The 17,688-nt window shown below is 41.9% G+C and overlaps 1 protein-coding gene across 3 annotated transcripts in view; it reads left to right on the top strand.

Annotated features, from left to right (window-relative positions):
• Positions 1-935: 935 nt before the first annotated feature.
• USP24 (ubiquitin specific peptidase 24) overlaps positions 936-17,688 on the top strand; it is a 115,216-nt gene continuing 98,463 nt past the window's right edge. For all 3 annotated transcript variants that reach the window (XM_087820458.1, XM_087820459.1, XM_087820457.1), the window contains exon 1: positions 936-1,281. In XM_087820458.1, coding sequence (XP_087676584.1) covers positions 961-1,281 — 321 coding nt within the window. In that variant the 5' untranslated portion in view covers positions 936-960. The remainder of the gene's footprint in view (positions 1,282-17,688) is intronic.

The following is a 17,688-nucleotide window of genomic DNA, read 5'->3' as shown; positions in this document are numbered from 1 at the left end:
CGGCGGTAGGGGCTCGGTGGCGGTGTCAGGTCCGGGCCCCTCAGTGTCGGATGGGGAATTCGGGCAGGGTCGGGACTTCACCCGGTGGAGGGTGATTTCAGCGAGAGATGCAGGGACGCGGGTCAAGGGCACGTGGGGGGGATTTCAGCTCGGGGCGCGGGGGTCGACGTGCCCGGCTTGGGCCTGAACTTCTGTCGAAGTTGGGGTGTAAGTCAGGCGGGGCGGCGGTGGCTTTCCTCCTGCACCCGGGTGGTCTCGGGCGGGCGCGCGGGTGAACTGCACGCAGGACGGGGTGCGTTTCGGGCCGCGCTGGGCGAGCGAGCCCGCGACGGGGAGTCCGGCGGGGACCGGGGGTCGGGCGCGAGGCGCAGGGAGCCGCGGCCTGCGGGCTTCGGGGACTGTCCGCGTTGCGAGGAGCACCTCGCTCCCGCCCCCCCGCCCCCGGGGAACCTGTTGGAGAAATGGGCGGGCGGCGGGCGGCGGCCGCGGCGACGGAGGACCCTCCCTCGCCTCCGCCCGGGCCTCTCGGCGGCCCTTTCTCCGCGGAGACGCTTTCCCGCGCGGCCCCTCCCTTCGCTCCTTTAAGAAAGAAAAAATCACCCCCGCTCTCCGCCTGTGAATCGCCAGCCGGGTGGCGGCTCGTGCCGCTTCCGGGAGCGGAGGCGCGGCCCCGCGGGCGGGAGGCGGAGGCGGCGGCGGCGGCGGCGGAGGGGAGGCCAACATGGCGGCGCACAGCGTCGGGCCGGGCGGCCGCAGCGCCTGACGCCCCACCGCCCTAGCTCGGCTCGCGGCGCCCACGCCCGCACCCAGCCTGGCCCGGCGGCCGCGGAGGGCGCAGGCCAGGACCGCAGGGGCCCGCCGGAGCGCGGGGACGGCGCCGAGGCGGCACCGCGCGGCCCGCCAGGCCCGGGACCCGCGGCCCCGCCGCCCGCCGGCCGGCGCCGCCCGGAGGCCCGCGCCATGGAGTCGGAGGAGGAGCAGCACATGACCACGCTGCTGTGCATGGGCTTCTCGGACCCCGCCACCATCCGCAAGGCCCTGCGCCTGGCCAAGAACGACATCAACGAGGCCGTGGCGCTGCTCACCAACGAGCGGCCGGGCCTCGACTACGGCGGCTACGAGCCCATGGACAGCGGCGGCGGCCCCAGCCCCGGGCCCGGCGGGGGCCCGCGCGGCGACGGCGGCGGGGACGGCGGCGGAGGCCCCTCCCGCGGCGGGGGCACCGGGGGCGGGGGCGGCTTCGATCCCCCGCCCGCCTACCACGAGGTGGTGGACGCCGAGGTGAGGAGGGGCACCGGGGACCCGCGGAGAGGCCGGTGGGCTGGAGGGGACACACCCCGCTGGGCTTGGGGTGCGGAGGTAGGACGGGGCGGGGGGGGCAGGCACCGACCAGGGCTCCACCGGGACGGAGGTCACCGCACCCGGTCAAGTAGGGGGAGGGACCCACAGAGGAAGGGCTGACCGGGACTTGGGGGTGCAGGGCAGGGCGCGCGGCAGGGTGAGGAGGGGTCTCCCGGGCTTCGGGGCCAGCGCGCCGGCGGGGCCACTCGGGTCCCGGGCCGGCCGTGGGGAGGGGGCCGGCAGACTCGGTGGCCTGGGGGTGAGGGCGCGTTCCGGGAATCTGAAAAGGGGCGCTGGTAGCCTAGGCAGGGTCGGGGATTTCGTGGCGCCGGGTTTCAATGAATGAGTGGGAGAAGCGCCGGATTCGGAGTCAGACAAAAAGTGGGATGGGCCGGGCGGCGGAGCGGCCCCTTGCTAGGGGCGGAGGAGGATTCGCCGGGGTAGGAGTAGGGTCTGGGTTTTGTCGAGTCGGGGCCAGGGAGAGGAGACGGGGCCGGCTCTGCAGTGACGAGGGACCGGGCGGGGGCCGCGAATGACAGGACTCGGCGTCGGGGGGGGGGGGCGAGGGGCGCGGGGCCCGCGGTCCCGAGTAGGGGGCGGGCCTTAATGAGGTCGGGCACTAAAGCGGCGGGGCTGGACTGAGAGGTTAGAGGTTAGAGGTTAGAGGTTAGAGGCTAGAGGCCAGGGCCGCGGTCGGAGCCGAGCGGGGACTGGGCAGAGGTGGGGGCTGGAACTGGAGGATGAAGCTGGGCCCCCGTCTGGGTGAGGAGGATAGTGGTCGTAGGTTAGGTCATAAAAGGGAGGACTGGCCTGGGAAAGGGACTGTTGGCGGGACAGGGTGGGAGGTCAGGGGGAGTGGAGGAGTCTGTTAGGGGGAAAGGGTCATCACGGTTTTGATGCTAAATCTCGTCTGGGTGAAGGAAGTTAGGGCTGCTTAATTTGGGATGTGAGCAAAGACCATGGCGGGGAGGGGAGGGGGTAAACTTTAACTGCAGTTTTAAAAAATGATGAACCAGAAGCCACATGGCAGCTTATGGCAGGAATTTCGGTCAGATTTCGCTGGGTAGTGTATTTCAGAGGGTCCAGTAGAACACGTGGGCCTGGTCACAGAAAAACACATCTCCAGTTAGTGGTTTGTGTTCTGAAATAGATGCAGGAATTTGGACAGTTCTTAATGAAGGGAAGCCTTCTGAAAGACTTTTTCCCGAATAGTGTTATATTCTTTTAATTACATACTTTTGCAGCAGTTGCTTGGGCTGAAGTAGCTTGGGAAAGAAGACACTTCAGAAAACCAGGTTTCTTCACAAGGCCTTTTTTTTTTTTTTTTGGTTTCCAGACGTCCATACACTTGATTGCCCTGCATTAGCCAGGAACAGCTGTATCATTGACTAATGTATGGACATAAGATTGTTTTTCCTAGTTGGGAACTTTTTAAAAATTCATGTCATTAACTAACTGTACTTAAGTCACTTTATAAAAAATGAGCTTCTCTTTGCAAGCAAGCCCCCGTTACTCCTTCCTCCAGGTTTGACCCCGTTTTGAAGTAAAAAAGCCATTGCTTTTGCTGAAGGCATTTGTGTAACTCTACAAAGCTCCATGCATCCTCATTTTGTGAGAAATGTTACTCTTTTTCTTTTGTCACATTTTAATTTCCTGTAATTTAAAAATTAAATTATAATGCTTGGTGGTACTTTCATATCAGCTGTACTATACCGCCTGTACATCTAAGTACAAAGTATTGGAACTGGCTTCTTTTTACATGATGATAGGCTGAGGAGTTTGCTTTCAGGTAAAATCCAGAGAATCTATATCTTTTTGTGTTTTTGTGTCAAGTTTTCATTTCCTCTTGACCTGTCAATTTGGCCTAGGGAGGCTGTACCATTTAATTTTGAGAATTCACAAGGAGCTGGTAACCGAGGCTGCTTTACCCATAAGCACATTGGCAGGAATTCAGGCAGACACGGGAACCTGGTGAGAACATTTAACCCAGTTTTTGCCTCTGGAGTTTTATAAATCTTCTTACATGCCACCTGTGCAGCTTGTTGGTCATCCTTGGTAAAGTGGGAAACGGAACTTTTGATCTTGGGAAATAGGAAAAGTTGCTAATCGATGTTGAACATCTACAGCATGTCATGCACTGTATTCAGTGCTCTATACAGTTTATTTCATCCTTAGTGAGATAGTTAATAGCATCACTTTTAGAGATTTGATTAGTTAGTGGCAGAGTCTGAATTTAAACTGGTCTCTCTGACTTCAAAGACTATGTTTTTCACTCTGCTCAACTCATGGTTTTAGGCTTGAATTCATTTTAGGATAAGAAGGAAGAATAATGAAGGAAAGACAATTGGAGACTACTGTACGAGTCTAGGAATGATGTGACAAGCACTGAATCAAGACATTAGGAATAGAATAATAGGTAGAATGAAAGGAGAGTCTTCAGTTTTTAGAGCAGAAGACTTTAGAAATTAATAATTAGTGTGGCTGCCTTGGTTTACAAATGCAGTCTTGCAGGCCCCAAAAGGGAAGTGGCTTGTCCCCCCCAGAGCCAGTTAATGGAAGAGATGGGGTTAGAACTCAGGTCTTCTCGCAGCAAGCCCAGTACAGTGCTCCCTACCAGCTGTTTTCCTTTCAGAGGAAAGAGACAAGACACGGTAATGATTTAAAGGGGATGAAGAAAAGGGAAGTGTAACAAACTGGGGGAAGTTTGTCAGTTTCTTGTATGATTTACCCATTTTATTTCTGAAAAATGAGTACCTTATTTTAAATTATATAAAGCTTTATTTAATGAATAGTATATTTCAGTTTCAGTGTCGTCTTAAAAATGTTTGGGAATTTGTACATTAAAATCTAATATACAGATTGAAATCTAATTGTTAAAAAAGAAAAGTGATTACATTTCTTTTACATTTGTAGTTTGGGGACAGGAATGATCCTCTCATTCAGTGAACAGTACGGGAGCTGGGATACAGTGGTGAACAGAACACGGAGATTTACATTCTAGTGAATCTTAGGGCAAAGCCTCTCATTTTCTAAGAAGTGACTTCCCAAAGTCATGTAGCTCATTAGGGAAATCAGTGTAGTAATTTGGGTCCATGCTATAATTAGGATTTGGTTTAAAAATTAAAATTTGGAAAGTAAAAGCAGTTAACTTAGAGTTCCATAGAAGCCAGGAGAATGCAGATGATAAGGGCCCAGATATCTAGTAGAACACATAAAACTGCACAGAAAGCCACCTTTTTAATATCCTCCAACTAAATAAAGGTATTGCTTTGTAGAAAGTTATGTTTGGTTGTTACTAGTATTGTTGGATGTAGATAGATATATAATTCTTAGTGTCTGAGTGTGGAAGGAACTTCAAGAAGCTATCCAGTTCTGATTTTGAATAGCATTTCTTCAGAACCCTTTCATGGCTGGTAAGAGTCTGTTCTAATATTAAAGAGAGTGAGATTTCACAACTGCTCTCAATAACTTATTCAGATATTTAACACTCGCACTGTCAGAGTTCTTTATTGTTTCTTATATGGTTAACATAAACCCCTCTGGCCACTGCTAAGGGCATGCCCCATGGTTCTGCTGCGCCCCACAGAGCTGGGAGAGTTGGTCCTTTAAGAATTGTGATCCTGTTAAGGGGACAGTAGATTTCTACTGTCAAGGGGAACAATAGAAATCAGAACCCGGTACTGTTGTGGGCATCTTATAAAATTTAACAACTGTGAAATGTATCTTATTTATTATTAAGTCTCCATGTCTTTAGAAAGTACTAAAATAAATGGTTTTTTTGCAAGGAGATATCAATTAGCAGCTAGAAATATCTTTCTGTGTTAATTGATATTCTTAGAACAATACTGTGGTCTAAAAATATTGTGAACTTGTTTTGTTGTTGTTTTAATATGGACATTCCTTCTGGAGTTAATTGTCAGAAGTATTTGCAAGATTTCATTGCTTCTTTGTTTTTTAAAAGCCCCAAAGCTGGTCCTACTATAATAGATCTAAATCATATAAATATAAAAGTCACATTAATTAGGAGTTCCTTAACTTACCTCAGTTCTGCCTCTCTTCCTCCCTGCCTCCCCCCACCCCCTTTGGTAGTAAGTGGTAGTTGTAAATGAATTAAAATTATAATACCATCAATATTTATCTTAAGGTTTATATTAAAATTCATCTCCTTTTCCCCCTAAAACATACAATCCTAGTACGTTTGAGTGTGGAGTAAATATCAAGTAAATTTTAGTTAATAGTGATTTGAATATATGACCCGTAATCAGTTGAAAGTACATGAAATAAAAATGAGGTGTCTGAAAGATACAGCCCAATTTTTGACATAGAAAAATCTTTATAATTTAGTATATATGTATCTCCTTTGGGAATTAGGTCTGTGAGTTCATCTAACAGTTAGGTTCTTACCTTGTGATTACCTGGTGGTATGCTATTAGAATGAACATAATTTGGCATGAAGGAAGAACCTTGTATGTGTCATTGAGTATATAGTTCTAGTGAAATCATAGTAGGTAGTACAGCTCTATACATCCTAATAATGCTATTAGCTTAGAATTTGAAACCAGTTACAATATTAGGAAAGTAAATGTTGCAATGTTTTAACAATTTGAGGAAACAGTTTCAACTTTAATGCAATTTAAATAGCAGGCATCAATGTACTACATATTTTTGTGCTTATTGCTCAGATGTCACATAACATTTATTTGAATCTCAGTGTGAAGATGAAAAATTTTCGCTTTTATTAAGAACTATTATATTTAGAAAAATTTAGTTAAATAATACTTTTCTTATCTTGCTGCTCAGATTTTGGGGGAATTTTTTTTGTTTCGTTTTTTTGTATTTGGAACACCAGAGAGAAATAGGAGGTAAAATTTCTAATGTTAAACCATTTCAAACACCCCCATACACTTAATGCACTAAGCTCATACTTCTCACTCATTTGTGTTGTAACTTTAAAAAAAAAAAAAAATCATAGTTCAAATAAGTTTTAATATTGGGTTTCCTAGCGAATTAGAAAGGTTTTGCAGTAGTCCAAACATGAGGTGATGAGCTCAATGGTAAAAGGAGATAGGAAAACCTTAAAAGCAGACTCAACCAAAACAGGCTAGCCAATTTGTATAGAGCTTTCTATGCTTTGTGACCCTGAAAGGATAACTATTTTTAATGGTGCCACACTCAAAAGAAGGTTCCAGTATACTCTGTTTAAGAAAGGTCAGAAATGTGTAACATTTTAGCTTTAAAAAAATGAAAGAGAAGAAGGCAGTTGGCCACATAAAGAAGTCAGCTTCAAGGTTGGAAAACTGAGGATACTAGAATGCAGAGGCACTACTAAGAAAATTGGGCTTCATTTTCAAAAGAGTGAATGTTTTATCTCACCTCTTAGTTTCTTTTTTACATTTGTATTTCTCATTATGGGAATTATTATTCAGTATTGAAACTTTTAATTGACTTATAATTTTTTTTCTAAAAGCTTTTATTAGGTAACATTGTTTACTGCTGATAATCTCTGTGATGAGTTTTTGGATAATATTTTATAACCACTTTGTATTTTTATGATATGTTTATCAGTTCACTTCTCTATCCAACAGTGAGAAGCCTGGTTTCCACCATTGGTGGCTTACATTTTTAAATTTCTGTATGGGTGGGAGGGTGAGGGAAGTAGAATCTACTTGTTTTAGAGATTAACCTTAAGTTAGTTAATGGAACAAATAAGTTTGATTTAGTTTTAAGTGTTCTGAAGAAAAAAATTAACACAAGTCAAAATTTTATTCTGATAATCTTTACAGAAGTTGAAATGGAATCTTTTTCTAGGGCTGACTTGAAGATTTGATTTTTTTTCTTAGAAGGAAATAACATTTTAGGTGTCCACCAAAGTCATCTCACTTCCCAAGATAAGCTTTATTGTTACGGCGCGCAGGTTGCTTTTCTGTAGTGACTTAGCCAGTTACTTGTATTGTGAAATTCAGTTGACACTATTTGATATGCTTTCTCTTAAGTTTAAGTTGTTTGTGTTAGAAATATTTTATTTAGAATATTACATAGTTTCTAATTAGTTCTTGTAAGAAAATTGGCTGGGAAGATGCGACTCAGTAGGACTTTTCAGATTTGAGCTACAGTTTAAGCTTTAATGGAATTTCTATTTAGTTGTTTTTCCCCACCCTTTTCCTTTTCTGCATGCTCCCCACAGTTCTCACCTAATATATCATTTTGTCTTGTTAATTGTTTTTAGGATAGTCATTTATGACTCAGATGTGTTTTTTATTTGCCTTTAAATTACCTTCCAGCTTTTCAGTACTCAAAGGTCTGTGAATATTTTAAAAACAGCTATCTTTAGAACATAGTTTTGCTTTGCCAAAGGGATGGAATAGAGATGCACACGTGGCCAATGCAGCCTTCCCTTGTCACCTTTTCCCGTGACCTGTATCAGTGTCGTGATGGTTGGGCTATTGGTAAGCTCTAGACCCAATCTTATCTGTTGTTTTCAAAAAGCTTTCTACTCACTTGATCTTTTATATGCTCTCTTGTGTCTGTCTATTTGCTCATTTTTAAGAGGACAGGACAGCTATTTCTGGTGTTTTTATTAAGTGGAAAATAATTTTTAAAAACTCTACATTTATATTGAGTAACAGTAAAAATCCAATTCCGATGATAAAAACAGATATTAAACTAAAAAAAGTCAGAGCAACAAAAACAGTTCATAGGCAATTTAACAAAATAGCCATTCATTTAATAGGTTTTTATTGAGTACTTACTGTGTGCTAGGCTCTGAGCTAGATTTGAGAGTACAGTGGTGAACCAATCACACATAGTCCCTTCTTTATTACAGTATAAGGCTGGTGGGTTTCTTATGCTGTAAGCCTAAGAAATAAATTGTAATTCAGAAAGTAGAGGCCTTGAAGAGTTGTGGGTTAAATAGGAAACAACTTGGGTTTCCTATCAATCAAAATCATTTGAATAGGGCTTTGAGAATTTTTTGTCATTTAATTTGATCTGTAGTTGTATCCATTGCCATAAACCAAGTGATTTTTTCCCCAAGATATATTTCTTTAGTGCTATGGAATGTACAGAATTTGTATTTATTTACTTGTTGGATGTTTATTTTAGTAGGTTGATGATTCTCTCAACTAGTGTCTCCTTTAAGAATGTTGCTAATCGCCCAGCTGAGTGTGGCTCAGCGGTTGAGCGTCGACCATTGACCTGGGATCCAGGCGATCCGGGTTCAATTCCCGGTCAGGGCACATGCCCTGGTTGCAGGCTCCATCACCAGTCGGGGGCATGCGGGAGGCAGCCTATCAGTGACTCTCTCATCATTGATGTTTCTATCTATCTATCCCTCTCCTTTTCTCTCTCTGAAATCAATAAAGATATATTTAAAAAAATAATAAGAATGGTGCTAATTATTTCAATTAAATGTCATTACTTTTTGTCCTAAAATCATGAATGTTTACATTTTTTCCAGAAAAGAGAAATTGCTCTAGGAACTAGTCTTATTTTAAGCTAAAAACCTCTTATAGTTGTTGATAATACAAAAAAAAGCTATTTTAATAAAACTAGAGGAATGTTGTTGGTTTAGAAAGACTTATGATGTGGAAATAGTAGTGACTCTGTAAACGAAAACCTGCCTGGGATTAGTAACCTTAGAAATCCTTAGGTTACGTCGGTTTATTGTTAGTATTTTGCTTTTTGTGGTCAGTTTTATGTTGAGGCAGACTAAAATAATACTTTGAAAATGTTAGTAATTTTCATCTTATAAAATTTATTTCTCATGATGTATGCTTCACTTGCAATGTTTTGGTGAATTGTAGTAGCAGTGGGTCATCCTGTATCATTTTTGTTTTTGAGAAAACGTCAGGTGTCTCTTGAGTAATCAGTACTCAGTGTTGAAATTATGCCAGGCAAAAATATATATACATACATATAATTAAAATAAAACATTGTACCGTAATAACAGTTGGCAATTGGTTTGTGATGTACTGACAGCTGTAGAGATTAACAAGCAAGTCCTGCTTGCTTTTCATTACTTTGAGAGTTTTATGGTTGGAGTACAAAACTTATCTGTGGTAAAGGAATTCCAAGAATTTTTATGAGAATCGAAGATCAAAATCCATGCAGTTACTTTAGATTCTCCCAGTTCACAGTGATTATAATATGGGAGAAAATGTCAAGAATACTTAGCAAGATCCACTCCATAAAACAAAACTACTCTCTGTAGAACTGAGAGTATTTTCTGCCTTCCACTCTCCCTCTTCCAATAAACAAAACTAAAAGTTGTAAATTTAAGGATTAAAATTGAAGAGCTGGAAGGGGACCATGGTGTTAAATATTGTCAGTTTAGGGAGACTCAGCAGTTTAGATCCTTAGCAGACTCAGGAAGGGAATCCAGCCTTCTGCCAAACAAGATGTATTTTGTATACTTTATCACACTATCTGACACGAGGAAGTCTTTTTCTGTAGGTCATCTTTAATATATCATCCTTCCTCATAAATTTGCTGAATTTTAATTACCACCATTTTCTTTGTTAGATACTAGTTTGGGTTAGGGGAACAAAGTTGGCACTTGTTTTTTTCCCCCCTCAACGATATTTCTCTTGTTTATCTTGTTTCCCCATTCAGCCTTTTTTAATGCCAACAGTTGTTAATAATTTTATAAAAGGTGGTGCAGATTGAGGAAGAGAAGACTGAACAAGTGTTATCACTTGGGAAGGCACTGTCTTCTTAGTATCCTTGTACCTGACAAGAATTAGCGAACTCCTGCCTGAGTCTATTCACAGTTGCACATGGGTGTTGGGTACTTAAAAATAAGCTTAATAGTCAGTGTATAAATCTCTTGAAACAGTATACAACCTAATTTGTCTGTCTCAGGTGTATATTTTTTACTTCTTTAAAATTGCCTTTTTGTCCTCTGTCAGATACATTGTTTATCAGAAGTGTCAACTAGGATGTATTTAACACTTGCAGCTTTGAAATTAAACATTTTGAATGATACCTTGGAATGGTGTTAATATGCTAAAAACATAATACTTGTCTTAGATTATATATTTTAATGAGTACAGAAAAATATAGTGTACATTGATTAACTCTTAAAGGATACCTTTAAAAAAATTAGGCTTAAAATATGCCAGGTCCTTTTGTGACCTCTTGCCTGTGTACATGTTTTTTCCTCCTACCTAGCACATCTTCCTTATGCCTCCTTCCCCTTTTCTTGCCACATTAGAGTACAGGTGTTATTCCACAGCACTGTCTGTCTGACATCAACTTAATTCTCACACTTGATTCTTTCTTTACAAAGTAGATTTACCACAGGCTTGAGGCTGGCGCAGATAGTTAATGATCAGCCCTTTTATTTCAGCCTAACAAGTCCCACGAGACTCCAAATGCTACCTTACTACAAGTATGTTAATCAGGTTTGCCAATGGCTTTCTGTTAGAGCTCCACACCTAGTATTACACTTATTTCCATTCATTGTTCCCCTCCTCCTACTAAAAGTCCCTTAAGCTGGAATAGAAACTCTTACATATCTCTGTTTTAGCACTTACTGTATTTTACTGGGATTACTCATTTATTTGTCACCCAGACTGAATTTCAGGTCTTTTGAGGACAGAGTCTGCTCTTCTGTATTTCCCATAAAGTCCAGGGTAACACTTGACATAGCAGGTGTAAATTAATTGAAACAGTCTAATTTGGAAAATATTTGTTTGCATTACCGTTTTGGAACACATTTCTCTCCATTCATGTATATCAAATAGTCTCTTAAAGCTAGTTTTGCCTACAGTAACTCCTGCCATAGCTTATAGGTGACATACATATTTTGGTAGTCTTGTAACAGGTTTCTGTCATAGTTTTTACCTGTTTTACGTTTATGGAAAGGAACTTTTTTTGAACTGCTGCCCATGTCTTTATAATGGGCACTATTTTGGACATAACACTTAAAATCTGAACTTTGGTATTTGGTAGCACTCCCTTTGCTTTATAAGTTTTTTCTGTAGCTCACATAGAAAACTGTTACACATAAGAAAGAAGATAATAGATGCTAAAACAAACTTTTTTTTAGCCTTTGGTAGGACTGTTTGCCTGTTTTTATATAGCTTTGTTACATGGCATAGTTGAGCTATACCTTAGTGAGGAGAAGATTATTTGCAGAGATTGTCATTTCTGGAGAAGAAAGGGAAAACATGCTACACTACAATTAAAACAGGAAACTGATTTTTGTTTGGGGTTGTCCTAGTTGTTTTATTTATTACTCTAATAATGATTAATGATGTTACCATTAATCTGAGTTTATTTTTAAGTAAAGCTACTGAGACACTGTTCATTTTTTACTCCTCCATTGTCACCCCAGTGTTTAAAAAAAAGAAAGTGTGCAGAGGGGAAGTAGGAGGAGGAAAGAAACAGTAGTATGGGAACCGTTTGTTTAACACTGAACAAATATTTATTGAATGCCTTCAGCTGTGATCTGGCTTCTGATTGCTAACATATAGTCCAGCTTTTAGGAGTTCATAGCCTGTTGCAGTGGTTCTGAAGAGTGGGAAGGGATGGCTAGCACCAGATCAGAATCACTTGGGTTGTTTGTTCAGAATAGCTTGTCCCCAGCAGGGCCTCAACCATTCCGGGAGATTTTGACAGTGGAGAGTATTGGGTAAAGTACTTAGTAAAGTGCTAGAAAAGGTGTGTGTGTGTTCTGTGGTCAAATGCAAATCCAATGTGGACGTAATTTGATTTGTATACTAGATGTGTTTTCCCAAGTTTTTATCTTGAACAGTTACCAACCTGTGGAAAATTTGAAAGAATAGTACAGAGAACACTTGCATACCCTTCACCTTGATTCAGCATTTGCAAACATTTTGTCACATTTGCTTTATCTCTCCTCTGTCTCTAAAGACATACAAGTACACATACTCACACACTCTTTCTCTCTTATTCACACACTTTTTTTTAAATCCTCACCCGAGGATATTTTTTTCCAGTGCTTTTTCAGAGAGACAGACGCCAATGTGAGAGAGACACATTATTAGTTGCCTCCTGCACACGCCCCAATCCGGGGCCAGGGATCAAGCCTGCAACCGAGGTATGTGCCCTTGGCGGGAATCTAACCTGGGACCCTTCAGTCTGAGTGCCAACGTTCTAACCACTGAGCCAAACTGGCCAGCGCCACTCACACACTTTTTAACCCTTTGAAAATAAGTTGCAAACATCATGGCACTTGACTCCTAATACTTCTGTATGAATCTCCTAAGGACAAAGACACTCTCCTACAGACCTACAATACCGTTACCTCACCAAAAGAATTTAACAGTGATACTTTAATATTCTCCATTATTTCAGAGTTTCCCACTTATACCAAAAATATTCTTTATAGACATTTTAAAAATTAATCCAGGGCTGAGTCAAAGATTATGCACTGCATTTGATTATCATGCCTCTTTAATGTAGATTCTAGAATAGTCTGCATCTTTTTAGTCTTTTGAAACATTTTTTAAAACAACCCAATTCTCTTATTACATTTTTTAAAGATTATATAATTGAATCATTTCAATTATACAAGGAAGTTTTATTATCTATTAAGGCAATAAGGAAAACTGAACAAAAATATTAACTTCTTTCATGACATACCTTGTTCCTCATTAATAAGGCTATACTTTTCAATTATCTTTATTTAGATCTTTTATAGAACTTTAGCATTTTTAGAGCCAGAAGGGATCTTAGATCTAAAGGTAAACATTTTCATTTATAGATGAAACTGAAGTATGAAGATATTAAGTCTTATCTAAGACATTGGTTCTCAAACGGGGGTGATTTTGCTCCCAGGAGACATTTGGCAATGTCTGGAGACCTTTCTAGCTGTCCCAACTAGTGGGTAGAGGCCAGAGATGCTGCTAAACATCCTGCAATGCACAAAACAGCCCCCCTCAACAGAGAATTGTCCAGCTTAAAAATGTCAGTAGTGCCAAGGTTAAGAAACCTTGGTCTGAAATCACACAGCTGATGGTGGGACTTACAGCCATGTTTTCTGACTCAATTTTTTGTTCTTTACACACACTCAATGCCTTCCTTTCTTTCCCTTTCATTCTCATCGCCTTCATCTTCTATTTCTTCACTTTGAACCTTCTTAGTAAGCCTAATGACTTGCTTTATGGCTATAAGGATTAAGCTGAATTAGAAAATATTGCTAGAAAGAACGTGGAGTATCTTTTTAAAAGAGAAATACAGCCCAGCTGATGTGGCTCAGTGGTTTAGCATCGACAAAGTGCTTTCAGTGGAGTTTTATTACTGTAAGTAAAAATTTGTGCAGAATAACCTTTTTTTTTACAGTTTTTTGTTGCTGTGTGTTTTTTTTAAATATATTGATTTCAAAGAGAGAAAGGGAGAAGGAGAGAGAGAGAGGAAAAACATGAATGATGAGAGAGTCATTGATCAGCTGCCTCCTGCACGCCGCCTCCTGGGAATTGAGCCCACAAGTCTGGCATGTGCCCTGACCGGGAATCGAACCTTGATCTCCTGGATCCTAGGTCGAAGCTCAACTGGTGAGGCACACTGGCCGGACCAGAATAACCTTTTAAAAGCAGCTTAGGTAACTATAATAGCAGTTCACTTTTCTTTGTATGATGTTTGAATTTACAGAGCATTTTCACATACATTATCTTATTTAGTACTCACAAAAATGTTTGTAGTTGTGAGAAAATGAAGGTTCACAGAAAATAATAGATCCCATGTGACTGTGGCCAGAGTAGATATTAGTCAGAATTACATGGAGAGATATTTCAGTTGAACTTTTAACTGCAAAAGAACAGGCAATCTCAAATATCATAAATGCCTGATCACTGGACATATTTAGGCAGGGGCTCTGGAGATGTTAGAAAGAATTTAGGTATTAGAAAAAGTTAAAGCCTTGGAAGTAGTAGATGGAGAATTAGATACAGCTTCTCTAATTGAGTAATGCAATCCAAATGGGGCACCAAACCTATAAATAAAGTTTAATACAATTCAGTATTTGGTGTTATGGAGATAGAAGAAAATGCTTTAAATATACCATTTTCTCTCTGGTGGCAGGCCCTCACACATACAATTCTCTGTGCCTAGAATTCCTTCCCCCCCTCTTTCATTCATAGTATTTATTAGGTGCTTAACATTTATTCATTCATCAAGTGTTTATTGAGCAACCACTCTGTATCAGGGACTGTTGGCAATAATTCAACAAACAAAACAAAAATTCTGGCCTGGGGAGCTTATATTCTAGGTTAGGGGAAACAGACAACAACCTAGATAAGTAAAACATAGAATGTCAGATGATAACTGCTATAGAAAGTAATAAAGCAGGAAATGGTGGGGAGAACATGCTGGACTGGGGGGTAGGTATCACAGGGGTGTTTAAGGCTCCACAGAAAAGGTCATATTTCAGCAAAAACCTGGAGCAGGCAAGCTTGATTATCTGAGGGAAAAGCTCTTTAAGTCAAAGGTCAGCAAACTTTTCCTGTAAAAGGCCAGATAGTAAATATTTCAGGTTTTGTAGGCCACGTAGTCTCTGTTGCAGCTCTTCAACTCTGCTGTTGTAGTGCAAAAGCAGCCATAGACTACATAACCCCGTAAGCGTGTCTGTGTTCCAGTAAGACTTCATTTACAGAAAGAGGCTGTGGGCTATATGTACTTTGCTGACTCCTGTGCTAACTGCAAATGCCCTGGGTAGCATCATGGCTGGCATGTTTTGAGGAGCAGCACAGAGGCCAGTATGGCTGAACTTAGTGAAGGAATGGAAGAGTGGGAGATGAGGTCAGAGGTGAAGGAGAGGCAGCTCCTTGCTGGGACCTTGTGGGCAACTGTAATGATGCCTTTTGGTCAGAATGAGGAAGGCAAGCATTGAGGGTTCTGAACAGGGAGGTGACATAATCTGGCTGGAAAGTCTGGAGTTTGTTTTTGGACATGTTCATTAAATATCCTAGTGGAGCCCTGCTGGGCGTGGCTCAGCAGTTGAGCGTCGACCTAGGATCCAGGCGATCGGGGTTCGATTCCCGGTCAGGGCACATACCCGGGTTGCGGGCTCGATCAATGACTCTCTCATCATTGATGTTTCTGTCTCTCCCTCTCCTTTCCTCTCTCTGAAATCAATAAAGATATATTTAAAAATAAGTAAATATCCTAGTGGAGATGTCAAAGAAGGAGTTGGATAGATGTGTGGAGCCTAGGGAAGAAGGACGTGCTAAAATGTAAGGGCCTTCAGCTTAGAGATGGTATTCAAAACCATTAGACTCTGCATTCTCAACAGGGCCAGTAGCACTCCAAAGGGGGCATTGGTTTTGGGGCAGGCGAAAAAAAATCTTAGCTATTACAGTGGTTTGCACCAAAATTCAACCCTACCCAATACAGTCTTATTTAGTATTTAATTAATGAAGATGGGATGATTGAAAGGGAAAAAATGTTTAAAAGGCTCCCTGAAGGAGCCATAACGAAAACAAGGTTGAGAAACACTGCATTAGATTCGACCCAATGAGACCACAAGTGAGTGCATATATATAAAGAAGAGGTCCGAGGACTGGGCTCCGGTTCTCCGGTGTTTCAAGACTGGGGTGATAACAAGGAACCAGCAAAGGAGACTGAGGAGTGGCTGGTGAAGGTGAGAGGAACCAGGCAAGGTTCCCGAAGCCAAGTGGAGGAGGTGTTTGAAGCAGCAGGGTGTGGGCAGCTGTTTTAGATGGTGCTGGACTAGGTACGAGGAGGACTAGGGATTAGCTGTGTATTTGAGTTACGGTAAAGAAGTTAGATGCTTAGTTAGGTCTTAGTTTAAATGCCATTTTATTTATAGGGTACCTTTGGCCATGATTATGCTGGGTCACCTTTTTTTTTTTTTTTTAAATATATCTTTATTGATTTCAGAGAGAGGAAAGGAGAGGGAGAGAGAGAGATAGAAACATCAATGATGAGAGAGTCATTGATCAAGCCCGCAACCCGGGCATGTGCCCTGGCCGGGAATCAAACCCCAGTCGCCTGGATCCCAGGTCGACGCTCAACCTCTAAGCCATGCCCAGCTGGGCCTGGGTCACCTTCTTATTCTTTTTTTTTTTTTTTTAATTATTTTTAAAAACACTACATAAAATTTACCATTATGACCATTTTTAAGTGTACAGTTCAGTAGTGTTGAGCATATTTACATAGTTGTGAAACAGATGTCCAGAACTCTTTCATCCTGCAACACTGAAACTATACCCATTAAACAGCTCCCCTTTTCCCCTTCTAACCGCTGTTCAACTTTGTTTCTGTGACTCTAACTACTTTAGATACCTCATGTAAGTGGGATCATACAGTATTTGTCATTTTGTGACTGGCTTATTTCACTTAGCATAATATCCTCAAGGTTCATCCACGTTGTAGCATGTGACAAGATTTCCTTATTTATTTATTTACTTTTTTAATCCTCACCCGAGGATATGTTTGTTGATTTTAGAGGGGGGGGGGGAGAAAGAAAGATTGATTGGTTGCCTCCCACACATGCCCCAACCTGTGATTGAACCAGATAGTAGGTATGTGCCCTGACCAGGAATTAAAACTGCAGCCTTTTGGTGTAGGGGGCAACGCTCCAACTAAGTGAGCCACCCGGCCAGGGCACAATTTCTTCCTTTTTAAGGTTGGATAATATTCCATGGGTTCTACTTCTTATGTACTTTCATAGCACTCTGTTATAACATGCTGCTCACAGGAAATTGTAAGCTCTTTGTCTCCTCTGATAGCAGTGTTCAGACTTCAGTGGCGGAATGTGTTTCTTACTCGTTAATGTATTCACAGCCAACGGAAAATACTGAATGAGATTTTTCCATTAGCTGTTCTTTGCAAGGAGGAATCATGAAAATTTTGTTGAAGAGGTGATATTTGAACTGGTTTTGAAAAATGTTTTTGTTTGGAGTGCTATAGCAAAATACCATAGACTGGGAGGCTTATAAGCAACACAAATTTATTTCTCAGTTCTTTAGGCTAGGAAATCCAAGGTCAAGGCCTCAGCAGATTCAACATCTGGTGAGAACACACTTTCTGGTTCATAGATGCCTATTTTCTCACTATAACCTCACATGTTGGTAGGGGCATTGGAGCCTTCTGTGATCTCTTTTATAAGAGCAGAGCTCTCCTGACTTAATCACCTCCCAAAAGCCCCATCTCCAGATCCATCACACTAGGGGTTAGGTTTCAAAATACAAACTTTGGGAAAACACAAACATTGTCTATAGCAATGAACCAAGTAGTAATTTTTAGGTTGAGAAAGGGCATTCTAGGCAGAAGAAACAGCATGGAGCTATGTGCATGGTTTCATGACAAGGCCTTGTGTACCCGGGAGCCTGAGAAGTTTAGTGAGGTTGTTTGCAGGGTCTG

The sequence above is a fragment of the Miniopterus natalensis genome, chromosome 9 (assembly GCF_054644295.1).
Source record: "Miniopterus natalensis isolate mMinNat1 chromosome 9, mMinNat1.hap1, whole genome shotgun sequence".
Lineage (NCBI taxonomy): Eukaryota > Metazoa > Chordata > Mammalia > Chiroptera > Miniopteridae > Miniopterus > Miniopterus natalensis.
The sequence above is the reverse complement of the archived record's forward strand: the minus strand, read 5'-3'. Positions and strand labels throughout refer to the sequence as shown.